Here is a 14,612-nt window from a genome sequence, read left to right on the forward strand (position 1 = left end):
GAGGAATAATCAATCGTTCAGATGCTAGTGATAAGTCAGTTGAGGATGACTCCAAAGTTATTGGCCTGACCAATTTAATTCCTCTCTTTCTTCATGCTCCACAAACTTAGACTCCATTAGCACCCAATGGATCTCGATTCAATCTATCAGCAAATATTAGAAATTCTTTCATTGAAATATATCCAGAATCCACCCGCTTCTCACCACTTCCATGATGGTCCAGGCCACCACTATCATCTCTCCATCCCTCCCTGAGTCCATTCACTGCATTTAAAATACGGGAAAGTAAATCAGATCATGTGACTTCTCTGAAAACCCTCCAAAGGGTTTCTGTCTCACTCAGAAACCTTGAGGACATATGATTTTTTATTCATCACCTGTACACACAGCCGAACATAGTGACTGGCATATAGAATATTCTAACATTGGGAAAAATGAATTTGAACTAACACATTATAACTTTTAAATCATTTTACTCCTGGACATGTAGGTTATTTCCAGTGTATTTTTTGTGTTATAGACAATTTTTTGAATGTATGCTTTTTTTTTTTTTTTTTTTTGTCTTTTTAGGGCTGTACCCACGGCATGTGGAGGTTCCCAGGCTAGGAATCAAATTGGAGCTGCAGCTGCCGGCCTACGCCACAGCCACAGCAATGCAAAATCCGAGCGGCATCTGTGGCCCCCACCACAGCTCAAGGCAATGCCAGATCCTTAACCCACTGAGCAAGGCCAGGGATCGAACCGGCATCCTCATGGATACTAGTTGAGTTCGTTAACCACCCAGCCATGACCGGAACTCCCATAAAATTTTTTTGTTACCTTTTTTTTTGTTTTTCTTTTAGGGCCACACCTATGGCATATGGAAGTTCCCAGGCTAGGGGTCAAATTGGAGCTGCAGCTGCAGGCCTACACCACAGCCACAGCAACACCAGAGCCAAGCCACCTTTGCAACCTATGCAACTTGCAGCAATGCCAGATTGTTAACCCACCGAGCAAGGGCAGGGATCGAACTTGCATCCTCATGGATACTAGTCAGATGCTTAACCCACTGAACCACAATAGGAACTCCCTTTAACTTCTATTTAATAGTTTTTATTTGGAGAAAATTTCAAAGGTGGGATTTTTTGATCCAAAGATACAGACATCCTTGTGGCTATGATGCGTTGTTCCCAAAAGACTCTAGCAATTGGTTTTCCTGTGGTTCTAGTCCTGTCTCTCTCAAATTCATCTTTCACACATCTACCAATGAATTCCACTGAAAACATAAACATGACTAGGTCACCTTCTGGCTCACCACCGTTCCCTGGCTGCTCATTGCTTCCCAAGATCCAGCTCTTTCCAGTCTCTCTGGCTTCATCTTTTGCCCTCCACTCTATCCTATTTTTATCCCACCACTGCTGGAATGTCTGACACCCCCACACCCTAGGCTCTTCGACTCTGTGTGTTAGTTTATGCAATTCCTTCTGTTTGAAGCCTCCTCCTTTTTCTTGCTTTAATTTACATCTACTCTTTCAGAAAGACTTCTCTGATTCCCATGAACTTACTTGGAGTTCCACATGACTCCTTCCAGTGTATTTCACATTATATTGGAATTATCTGTCTTTCTGTCTGTCTCTTGGTCCAGTTTGACATTTGCAAAGCCTTCAATAGATGTCTGTTGAAGGAAGAATTCATAGTGCAGGCCAGCAGCCTCTGAGTATCCACTCATTCATACAATGTTTCCACCGTGGGTTATTTAAGTTTTCTTAGAGGGGCTGTTTGCTCACCAATTTTCAAAGATACTTTCAGGTTTCATGTTTTGTTTTGTTTTTGCCAAGCTCTTAGCATGTGGATGTTCCCCAGGCCAGTGGCTGAACCTGTGCCACAACAGTGACAATGCCAGAACCTTAATCCACTTAGCCCCCACCAGGGAACTCCCAGGTTGTTTTAATTGAAATGCTTTGCCGCAAAAGTTTAACTTTTTTCTTCTAGAGTTTCTATTAAAACAAGTACAACCACCACTTTGTGAGGCTGAATAAATCCTCTTCTTGAAAGCTGATGGTATGGAAATAAGGCATTAATAATATTAGATCACGCTCCTTTAAATACATTGCAAGTAATATGCAAGGGATAGCACTTATATAATAGCATTGCAAGTAATATGCAAGGGATAGCACTTATATAATAGTGATGCATAAACTATCTTCACATTTTCATGCAGAGTAATGTGGGCTTTGGGGGGCTCTTTTCTCTTTATAAAGTTATTCACTGAGAGGCGACAAGAGAGGTTGGCTTAGAATTGACTCCGTCACTGGCGAGATCTTCAGTGTGGCTCCACTGGACAGGGAAGCTGAAAGTCTGTATCAAGTTCAAGTGGTGGCAACGGAAGTAGGTGAGCCAAAAAAACCAAAAAATATATTAAATAAGTAAAAGGCAACATGAATGATTAGGGGATTAATCAATAGAAGTGGCAAGAAATGTGAGATGGGTGGGAAACTACACTGGGTCAAATTGCCAGCGTATCTTATGTGGAAGAATGAGTACAAAAATGGAGGGAAGTGCTCACACCTTTTTGGTTTTGTTCAAGGTGAGGAACTGCCTCTTGTGTTCCCTCTGTGGTTTCCTGTAGGGGTTACAGCTTTGAGGAAGCCCCTGTGTCCTCACGAACCACCCACCTTCTTCCAAGTGTTGTGGGTTTTTCCTGGGAATAGGGTCAAGCCACTGCCCTGCAGACCTAGATCCTTACCTTAAACTGCAGTGACTGAGGACACATCCTTTTGAAACTTTTTTTTTTTTTTTTTGCTTTTTAGAGCCACACTGGCGGCATATGGAGGTTCCCAGGCTAGGGATCTAACTGGAGCTACAGCTACTGGCCTATGCCACAGGCACAGCAATGCCAGATCCGAGCCGCCTCTGTGACCTACACCACAGCTCACGGCAATGCTGGATCCTTAACCCACTGAGGGAGGCCAGGGATCGAACCTGCAACCTCACGGTTCCTAGTTGGACTCATTTCTGCTGGGCCATGACAATAACTCCTGAAACAGAAAATGTTTTATGCAATGTTCTCAACTTTACCTGTGCCACAGTCACTTGGGAGCTTGTTCAATACAGACAGGAATTCACCTTGCAGATGGATTCAGTAGATTTGAGTGGCCCTGGATATCTGTTTTGATGAAATAGAGTGAACTTTTGAAAGGAAAGATTTATTATGTTGGTAATCCAAGGATGTTTGAATCATCTTTATATAATCTATAAAAATAAGCTCTCAGGAATAGTATGCTTACCAGTGATAAGGCTGGAGAGTAAAACATTGAGTTTCTTTGTATTTAAATGGAATTTTCCAGCTTAGAGTTGGGATGCTGTTGATCTTATGCTGGTTAGAGCCTCTAATTAAATAGGTGTAAATATATCTGCCTGGCTTATCAAAAAAAAGAAAGAAAGAAAGAAAAGAAAATTGAAAAAATTATGACTCAATAAATACAGTTTCAACCAAAAAAAGAAAACTTCAAAATGCCAAGCCCACGATTGGCAGCTGGAATGGAGATCATTCCAGTAGATGGGAATCATAAAAATAGCCCCAGGGTGTGAAAAGATGAAGGCAAAAGTACTGCAGTCAAGTCAAACCAATGAAGGTAGAGATGCAGAGCTGTGTGCCTGATTCTGAATGGTTGTGGATGAGTGGACAGGCCTCGCTGAGGTGGGCCAGGGACTGGCTCTCTCTCTTGTTGCTAGTTCATGTGCCTCTAGCACATTCTGCTCTCACACTCCATACATTTAACTCTTGATTTAAGAGCTCATGATGTAATCAGCAGGCAGTTTCTGGCTGAGCCTTTATGCTGCGCCTTCTGCTACAATATGCTGTCCCGTGGGGTCTGCACTTCACTTTGGATGTGTCCTCAGGGCCTTCCACATTTTAGAAGTTGCATGAACCAAAATCAGGGTTCAAAACCCTGCGGTGTTTGCAGTTGTTGGCCCCGAAAGGATGCTCGTCAATGAAATGACGTCAAGAACAGGGTGGCTTTTTCTCCTTTGGTTAAGTGTGGTCAGGGACATGGGAGACAGCTACAAAAAAAACAGGCAAACAGGGTTTACTGGAATTGAAGCAGGTTGAAGTCAGAAATCATAGAAACAGCAGGGAAAATGAGAACAGTCCATGTTTACATTGTACTGACGGGCCTGTTCTCAGCACCTCATATAACACCATGGGGTAGGTTATTATTATTGACTGTATTTGATGTATGAAGAAACCAAGACACTAAGAAATTAAATTAAGCCTGTGATCACACAGCTACCAATTGTTTAGTCTACAAAGGTCAAGCTTTTTACCACGATACCACAGCAAATAAGATTTGTGTAGCTTTGTACACTTTTCTAAGAACACTACATGCTGGATACTCATAAAGTCACATGTTTTACAACTGAAGCAACGAGGCTTAGAAACTTAATGAACATGCCCAAGTCAGTGTTAAGGAACAGTTGAAGGTGTGGGTTTTAGAGTCAGACCTCCTGGGTTAGAAGACTCTCTACTGCTGTTTGGCCTTGGGCAAGTCACACGACTTCTCTGAGCCTCAGTCTGCTCATCTGTAAATGTATGTGAATTGCTCTGAAGTAATGTGTATAAAATATTAGCATGTAGTTCTTAGTTATTATTATTATCCAGACTTTTTAACCAGAAAGTGAAACTATGTCTGAAATATAATTTTTTATTTTTATTTTTTAATTGAAGTATAGTTGATTTATAATGTTTGAAATGTAATTTTTTTTAAAGAAAAGGAAGTATCTTCTTTATGTGTCTTTTGGCCATATGGATGTCTTCTTTTTTTATTTTTTATTTTTTATTTTTTGTCTTTTCAGGGCTGCACCTGCCGCATACGTAGGTTCCAGGACTAGGGATCCAATCAGAGCTGTTGCTACTGGCTCACACCACAGCCACAGCAACGCCAGATCTGAGCCATGTCTGTGACCTATACCACAGCTCATGGCAACACTGGATCCTTAACCCACTGATTGAGGCCAGGGATGAACCTGCAACCTCATGGTTCCTAGTTGGATTCATTTCCCCTGTGCCACGACGAGAACTCCCTCTTTGGAAATCGTCTATTCAGATTTTCCGCCCACTTTTGGATTGGGTTGTTTGTTCTTTTAATATTGAGCTGTATGACCTGTTTGTATATTTTGGAGATTCATCCATGGTCAGTTTCAACATTTGCAAATATTTCTCCCATTCTGTAGGTTGTCTTTTCATTTTGTTTATAGTATCCTTGGCTGTGCAAGAGCTTTTAAGTTTAATTAGGTCTCATTTGTTTATTTATGTTTGTTTTTATTTTCATTACTCTAGGAAATGGGTAGATTAACAACAAGGACCTACTGTATAACACAGGGAACTTTACTCAATATTTTGTAACAATGTATGTGGGGAAAGAATCTGAAAAATAATATATATGTATATATATATAATTGAATCACTTTGCTGTGCACCTGAAACTAACACATCGTAAATCAACTACAGTTCAATTAAATATAAAATAAATAAAAACAAAGTAGTGGGGAAAGAATGGATTATTATTCCATTGTTTATTCCATTATTATTCCAACTTATTGATGTAATAAGTTGGGTTTTGGAAATATTAATAAAATTGGCGTATATCACACCATGCACAAAAGTAGATTTGAGGTTGATTGGATATTTTAATATTTAAAATAAAACATAAAATCGTGTAAATAATAGAAGAAAAAGGAAATATCCCTTCTTCTTGTGAGGTGAATGAGAGCTGATACCATGTTTCAATGACTCAATTCCTTAGGTGGCTCCTCCTTGAGCTCCACTGCGAATTTCCACCTGGCTCTCACGGATGTGAATGACAACCCCCCTCGGCTGGTCAAGGAGTACACTGGCTTGTTCTTCTGTTATCCCCCCCAAGAACCTGGAAGTCTCATCTTCGAGGCCACTGATGATGATCAGCAGCTACTTCGGGGTCCACACTTTACCTTTTCCCTTGGCAGCGAAATCTTGCAAAAGGACTGGGAAGTTTCCAAAATCAATGGTGGGTTGTCAGAAGTATATCGAGAAAAACAATGATGGGTGATGGGTTTTTATTCGTCTTGGTGTGCACAACACTCAACACAGAGCTTTCCTCCCTGCTCCAGGAAGGAAATTCATGCTGTGGCTACTTGCACGGGGAAGCTCTCCAGAGGGTTGAAAGCCTCCAGGCTTGGAGGAAGGAAAAATTGTTAACACACAGCATCCCCCTTAGTGTATGAATAGTTGGGCAATCTGAGCAGCATTTGCAAAATTTCCAATAGCAGCTGAGAACAGCATTCATATGATTTTTTAAAAGCAGCTTTACTGAAATATAATTAGCATACAATTCATAGCATACAATTTATTTATAGCATACAATTTTATAAAAATATATGTATACATCATTGAAGCCATCAGCACAGTCAAAATATGAACATTTCCAGCACCCCCAAAAATTTTTTCATGCTCTGGTAGAATCCTTATTTTTCACCCCACTCTGCTCATCGCCCCCCACCCCCACCACAGGTAACTGCTGATGGAGCTGCTTTCTGTCACTATAGATTAGTTTGCATTTTCAAGAATTTTGTTTGATAAAATGACACAGTTATGCACTTGTTTTGTTTGTTTTTTCATTGGAGTATATAAGTCAAATTTTGTATCTTAAACTAGTCTTCTTTTCCTGGGATGAATTCTACATGGTGGTGAAATGTTAACATTTTTGTATGTGGTTGGATTGATTTGCTAAAATTTTAAGGATTTTTCTATCTATATCCATAAAGGACACTGGTTTGTATTTTTCTTTTCTTGTAATGTCTTTGTCTGATTTTGGTATCAGAGTAGTGCGGGCCTCATAGAATGAGTTCAGAAGTGTTCTACCTCTTCAGTTATCTGGAAGAGTTTTATATTAATTTTTTTTTATTTATTCCTTAAAGTTTGATAGAATTCACAGTGAAGCCATCTGGGTCTGAAGTTTTCTTTGTAGGAAGTCTCAACTACAAATTCAGTTTCTTTAATAGGTGGAGGGCTATTCAGGTTATAGATTTCTTTTTGGCTGAGCTTACTAGTTTGTATCTTTCAAATAATTCGTCTAGTTCATTTGATTTGTCTAATTTATTAGCACAAAGTTATTCATATTATTATTTTATTATTCTCTTAATACCTGCAGAACATGTAGTTATATCACTTCATTCTGACATTCAAAAATTTTACTTGTTTTTGTCTTGATCAATCTGTGTAGAGCTTATTAATTTTATTGATGTATTTTCAAAGAACCAGCTTTTGGTTTCACTGATTTCTCTATTTTTTGGTTTGTATTTCCTTTATTCTTTTTTAAAATTATTTTTTATTTTTATAGAATTTTTAAAATTACTCAATTACATTTGTAGGTGTACAATGATCATCACAACCCAATTTTATAGCATTTCCATCCCCAACCCCCCAATGCATCCCCCTACTCCCCAACCTGTCTCATTTGGAAACCGTAAGTTTTTCAAAGCCTGTGAGTTAGTATCTGTTCTGCAAAGGAGTTCATTGTGTCCTTTTTTTAGATTCCACATGTAAGTGATAGCATTTGATGTTGTTGTCTCACTATCTGACTGACTTTGCTTAGCATGATAATTTCTAGGTCCATCCATGTTGCTGAAATGTCATTATTTCTTTCCTTTTAACGGCCGAGTAATATTCCATTGTGTATATGTACCACATCTTCTTTATCTACTCCTCTGTCAATGGACACTTAGGTTGTTTCCATGTCTTGGCTATTGCATATGGTGCTGCAATGAATACCTATATTCTTCTTATATTGTATTTAATTTATTATTCTTCTACTTTTTTTTTCTTTTTTGTGCCTGTGGCATGGGGAAGTTCCCAGGCCAGGGACTGAACCTGCGCCAGAGCAGTGACCCAAGCCACAGCAGTGATAATGCCGGGTACTTAACCACTAGGCCACCAGGGAACTCCATTCTTGTTCTACTTCTATTAAGGTGGAAGCTGAGGAAAATGAGAACTTTTTCTTTGTTAACATAGGGTGTTGGGTGCTATAAATTTATCTCTTCGTGTCATGTTAGCTGTACTCCATAAAGTTTGATGTATTGTGTTTTTGTTTTCATTCAGTTCAAAATACTTTCCTTTAGATTTCCCTTTAGATTTCTAATTTCCCTTTAGATTTCTCCTGTAACCCATGGGTTATTTAGAAGTGTGCTATTTAGTGCCCATGTATGTGGGGATTTCCCACACCTTCCTGGTAACTGATGTCTAATTTAATTCCACAGTGAGCAGAGTACATTTGACTGAAATACTTTTAAATTTATTGAGGCTTTCTCCTTTCAGTACTTTAAAGATATTTCTCCACTGTGTTCTGGGTAGTATTGTTACTTCTTTGGTCCCTTGAGTGTAATGTCAATGTGTCTTTTTTTCTCTGAATGCCTTTATGATTTTCTTTTTCACTAGTTTTTTTTTGGCCATCCCACCACATATGGTGTTCCCAGACCAGGGATCAGATCCAAGCTACTGTTGACTTACACAGCTGTGGTAACTTCGGGTCCTTTTAACCCACTGTGCTGGGCAGGGATCGCTGGGTGGGGATCGCTGGGTGGGGATTGAACCTGTGTCCTGTCCAGGCGCTGCAGAGATGCTGCCAATCCCATTGCACCACAGCAGGAACTCCTCTTTTTCACAGTTTTAAGCAATTTGAGTATTATGCGTTGTGGTGTGATTTTGTTCATTTTTCTTTTTCCTGAGACTTGCTAATCTTCTTGGATGTGAGGATTAAGAGTTTTCATCAAATTTGGAAAGAAGTTAGCAATTACTTCTTCAATTATTTTTTTTCTCTTTCTAATACAGTGTTTGCAGCAACTTCATGGAACATAACTACCAGGAGCAATGACAGTCGACTGTATTTTAATATTCATTTCTACAGAGAAAGTCATGAATCGAGAACTTGAAGGATGCTGTAGCACCCTTTTTGTCATTATGGAGGGTGCAGGTGGAGTGGTGATGCTTTGATAAGTTTAACCCTTATCTAACCATTTCTCAGTCAGCTCTAGTATATGATGCAGAGATGAGCTTTATTCTCGCTCATCTAGCAGGCTGCAGCTGTGTTCTCAGGTCATTCCTTTTTTTCCCTCTTCCAATAGGAACTCATGCTAGCCTCTCCACCAAGCACACCAACTTTGAGGAGAAAGTTTACCACATCCCGATCCGCATCAATGATGGTGGCCGGCCACCCTTGGAAGGGACTGTCTATTTACCAGGTGTGCATTTTGCTGTAGGCAGCTTGGGATAACATCTGGCGGTATGGGTCCCCTGTGAGCATTCTGGTCTTTGGTATGGGATTCTGCAGCTGTTCACCTGAAAATTTATTCTATCAAACACGGTTCTGTTTTTCAGTTACTTTCTGCACGTGTGTGGAGGAAAGATGTTTCCAGCCAGCAGAACACCTCCCTGGGATACCCACGGTGGGCATGGCAGTGGGGATACTCCTCACCACCTTTTTGGTCATCGGTGAGTGTGATTTCTCAGACTCAAGGATTTCTGTCCTGAGCCTCAGAAGCATGAGCTCACCTCAGGGTTTGTCCTCATGGGCTGGGCTGCGGCTGCTCCAATGGCAACCTAGGCAATAGCCAAGGATGTAGATAACCAGTAAACCATATCTGACTTTCCTGGTTGGGAGATACCACTTTAGTGCCACCTTCACCTATCACTGCCTTGCTGGTTAGTGTGGGAAATACAACATAAGAGGCTTTAAAACATTCATTGTTGTATCTCAAGTGCAGGGGCCGTGCCTTTGCTAAGTGTCAGGCACTGGGCTTGATGGGGACACAGTGATGCACATATGCAGACCCGACACTCGCAGAGCTTATGGTCCAGTCTGCCATTGTTGGAACAGGTAGAAGTTAGCCTTCCAGTGGAGGATGAAATATTGAAGAACTCATTCTGTTTTTTTTTTAAATTACTCAATGAATTTATTACATTTATAGTTATAACAATGATCATCACAATCCAATTTTATAGGATTTCCATCCCTCAACCCCAGTGCATCCCCCCATCCTCCGAACTGTCTCCTTTGGAAACGATACGTTTTTCAAAGTCTGTGAGTCAGTATCTGACCTGCAAAGAAGTTCATTGTGTCCTTTTTTCAGATTCCACATGTCAGTGAAAACATTTGATGTTGGTGTCTCATTGTTTGACTGACTTCACTTAGCATGATAAATTTCTAGGCCTATCCATGTTGCTATAAATTCTGATATTTCATTCCTTTTAATGGCTGAGTAATATTCCATTGTGTATATGTACCACATCTTCTTGATCCACTCCTCTGTTGATGGACATTTAGGTTGTTTCCATGTCTTGGCTATAACTCCCTCTGTTATGTTTTCATGACTGTGGATTCTGATTCTTTATTACCTCAGAATAACTCCACTACATCACAGGCCTCCCTCTGCCTTGGCCCCTGACCTGGCTAGACAGAAGAGGTCCCTGTCTTTTTTTGTGAACAGCTCAGTGACTGCTGTAGTCCTTGGCCTCTTTCAGCTGGTGTCCTTACCACGAGCCAAGGATGAGAAGTAGATACTTCATCAATTCCTGTGCATCTGAGTGGAGGAGTTTTCACAGTTTCACACCCTTTCTCTTTTGAAGGAGGGGCTGGGGAGTTTCCTGGTAGCTTAGTGGTTAAGGATTCAGCATTGTCACTGCTGTGCCTCAGGTCACTGCTGTGGCATGGTTCGATCCCTGGCCTGGGAACTTTCACATGCCATGGGTACAGCCAAAAACTAAGTAAATAGAAGGAGGGATAGGATTATTCTAAGTATTCTTAAATGTTCTCTTGGCATCTGGTATCTTCTGCCACCATCCGATCCATCATGCTGGATTATGATTCACGGCTCTAAAAGGGATCTCATTTCCTTATACCCTCTGTCTGAATTCCTCATTATTATGACATAGCAGGCCTTTCTGACATGGCCACTACCCACCCATCCTAATAGACACACGGCGATCGTCATTTCTCCCTGAGGACCGCAGTTTGGTGCACACATCTTTTTTTTTTTTTGTCTTTTTACCATTTCTTGGGCCGCTCCCGTGGCATGTGGAGGTTCCCAGGCTAGGGGTCCAATCGGAGCTGTAGCCACCAGCCTACGCCAGAGCCACAGCAACGCGGGATCCCAGCCGCGTCTGCGACCTACACCACAGCTCACAGCAACGCTGGATGGTTTAACCCACTGAGCAAGGGCAGGGACCGAACCCGCAACCTCATGGTTCCTCGTCGGATCCGTTAACCACTGAGCCACAATGGGAACTCCTGGTGCACACATCTTATACTAACTGAGCTGGCCTTTGAGGTCTACTCACTTGCCAAGATCTCCTCTACTTCCATGAATTTTTTCCCCCCACATGCTGCACCTGTGGCATATGGAAGTTCCCAGGCCATGGGAGCTGAGCTGCAGGCCTACACCACAGCCACAGCAGCACTGGATCTGAGCCACATCTGTGACCTATACTGTAGCTTGCAGCAATGCCGAATCCTTAACCCACTGATCAAGGCCAGGGATTGATCAAACCCACATCCTCACAGAGACTATGTTGGGTCCTTAACCTACTGAACCATAGTGGGAACTCCTCTTTTCTTTTTCTATTTGTCCTTCCCATTTTGAAAGGATTTTTGAGTTTATATACCAAGCACGGTTTTCTTTTTTTCTTTCTTTTCTTTTCTTTTGTCTTTTTAGGGCTGTACCCGTGCCATGTGGAGGTTTCCAAGCTGGGGTTGAATTGAGCTGTAGCCACTGACCTATGCCACAGCTACAGTAATGCCAGATCTGAGCCATGTCTGCACCACAGCTCACGGCAGTGCTGGATCCTTAACCCACTGAGAGAGGCTAGGGATCAAACCTGTGTCCTCATGGATACTAGTCAGATTTGTTTCTGCTGAGCCACAATGGGAACTCCCCCAAACAGCAGTTTTCTTTTTAGGGCCGCACCCACGGCATATGAAGGTTCCCAGGCTAGGGGTCTAATCGGAGGTACAGCTGCCAGCCTATACCACAGCCACAGCAATGCAGGATCAAGCTGCATCTGCAACCTACACCCACAGATCACGGCAATGCAGGATCCCTAACCCACTGAGCGAGGCCAGGGATCAAACCCGCAACCTCATGGTTCCTAGTCAGATTCGTTTCCGCTGAGCCACGACGGGAACTCCTAAGCAGCAGTTTTCTAATATGACCATCTGCTCTCATAATTTTACAAGTTTGGTGATCTAGAGATAGAAGTAATAGGAACTTAGAGTTAAATATTTTTACTTTTTTCAAAGTTAGATGGTTAGAATTATTGCAGGATTCTTGGCCTCTGAGCATCCAGTCTTTTCTGCCATGATTCTTCCCATAAACCTGTTGCCAGGTTAATTTCCTTAAAACTACCTCCTCTTCCAAATGGGTCTCTGATATGTGGTACCCATTTAGTGCTAAAATGCACCATGTAGTTTTGTAGGAGATCAGAGATGGGAGAAACCCAAGGGATTAGGTAGTCGACTCAAGCTGGAGCCATGAGGAAGGCACCAAAGCAAATGTGATGCTTGGTGTGGACACAGTGAAGTAGGCTTTAGGTAGATGAATGAGTCCTGGAACAGCTTTCTGTTTGTTCTCATTGGACTATTTCCTCTAGGGGAAGGGGAAGAAGGACCACAGTTACTGAGTGTGTCCAGAGTTCAGGAACTCTGTCAGACACTCACACACTTAGTCTTCAGAGAAGTATAGGCATTAAGTCCTATATTCCTTGATGGGGACCCAGCCAGAGTCACCAGCTTAGATAGGACTTGGGATTTGTACATCCTTACTGAAAACAAGATAAGTGATAAGCTTCCTTATCCCAGGAAGCCCATGCCTAGAATCCCTTTATCACCAGGACAACGGACCTTTGTTGAACCACAAACAAAAATGAAATTATATGAGTCATTTTTTCCTACCAGGGTGCTACTTTGTAAATGCATGTGAGAGTACATTTTAAGATTCCATCTATTTGACTCTGAGTTTTCTCTTTTAGGTATAATTTTAGCAGTTGTGTTTATCCGGATGAAGAGGAATAAAGGCCAAGATAATGTGGAAAGGGCTCAGGCATCTGAAGTCGAGCCTCTGAGAAACTGAATGTGAAAAGGAATGTTTGGGTTTATGTATCAAGTGCTATTTCAGTAACATAACCATACAACCCCCTGATTTTTCTTTTCATCCAACATGTGTGCTATAATTTTTTACAGATATACCCTCTTGCCCTTTAATATTTTATGACCCTTAGATAGTTCATGTGCTATAGACATTAGAGACATTTTCCATTTTCTCATGACACGTTCCCCCTCTGCAAAAGCCTCAGCTGTTTATCCAAACACAAAAATGTATGTGTTTTTTCCCTCTCTGGGGAAGAGCGGTTGATGAAATTTCTTCTTCATCGAGGAGATTTTTATCAGTCATCTACCACAGAACTTCCTGGATTCCATGTATGCTTTTTCTGAGTCCATCCTGTGGCTCCTCCCTCTAAGCCTCCTTTGGTATTTTGCTAATGTGGAAACATTTGTTCGAGAAGAGAGCAAAGCGAAGTCTCAGGAGAAGATAAAAGCACAGACCGGACCCTGAGTTTGAACAGAAACTTCATTGTTATCAGTCCCTGGGGGCTTCTCTGTTGCTTTTCATTGGAGGATTTTGCATTTGGGAACAGCACAAGCCCAGCACAGACCATGCTTCATGAACCCTGGTGCAGAAACCAGCCACTGCCACGTTTTCTCACTATCCACCATGATCACGTGCTGTGCATGTTTTCTTGTATAGTAATACATTTTTGGTTATTATATATTTAATGGTGGAGGAAAATAAGGAAGCATGAAAGATGTGTAGTGACAGAAATCAAGAATAAACATTGGCTGTGGTTTTGTTTCTTGGATCTCTTTGGCTCTGCTTCCTGGTTCTCTGCTTTTGTTGAAGGAAGGACTAAATAACAATGGTTACGATCGTGTATCAAAATTGCCTCCCATGTAGAATTAGCCCATAAAGATAGTTCCACAATTAAATAAAAGTTTACTGTGCTCATGACTGTGGATTGGGACTTTCAAGGTATCCTAGTTCAAGATACACTAGGAATTTTAACAATTTCAAGTCTTAGAGATTTGGAAGCATTTCTAGGCTCTGGAGCTGTTCCTGGCTCTTGATTCAAGCTTTGGAAGCACTCAGCATTACACAACCTTTCAGAATTTTCAAGAATTTTGAGGGAAAATTTCATGTTTGGAAAAATGCTCCTGCAATGACGGCTGAAGCAAGCCATGGAGTTCTGTTTTTCATAAACAGTCCTCTTCGTGGGCTTCTATTATTTAAAAGCAAAAAAGTAAAGCAAAAGAAAATATCCAAACTCTGTTTCTAAGACCTCAAGATTACTTTCTTGTATAACATTATCTCGTTATCTTGAGCTTCAGGATAACATGGAGATCTTTTATCATTATTTTTTTTTTTTTCACATGAGGCTCATTGGAATCTCATAACGGGTGAGGTTTTCTCTTGTCTCATACATTGAAAGACAAAATAAAACAAAAATCCAAGAGAATCAAAAGCAAATTCCCTGCACAAATTACACACCA

General features: G+C 41.1%; 1 protein-coding gene across 1 annotated transcript in view; it reads left to right on the plus strand.

The window, feature by feature from the left end:
* Positions 1 to 13,875, plus strand: part of CDH17 (cadherin 17) — a 70,281-nt gene extending 56,406 nt beyond the window's left edge. The window contains 5 exon segments of the mRNA XM_047782851.1: positions 2,241 to 2,371; positions 5,787 to 6,026; positions 9,139 to 9,255; positions 9,392 to 9,505; positions 13,037 to 13,875. Of these exon segments, the coding sequence (XP_047638807.1) occupies positions 2,241 to 2,371; positions 5,787 to 6,026; positions 9,139 to 9,255; positions 9,392 to 9,505; positions 13,037 to 13,137 (703 nt within the window). The 3' untranslated portion in view covers positions 13,138 to 13,875.
* Positions 13,876 to 14,612: the final 737 nt, after the last annotated feature.

The sequence above is a fragment of the Phacochoerus africanus genome, chromosome 6 (assembly GCF_016906955.1).
Source record: "Phacochoerus africanus isolate WHEZ1 chromosome 6, ROS_Pafr_v1, whole genome shotgun sequence".
Taxonomy (NCBI): domain Eukaryota; kingdom Metazoa; phylum Chordata; class Mammalia; order Artiodactyla; family Suidae; genus Phacochoerus; species Phacochoerus africanus.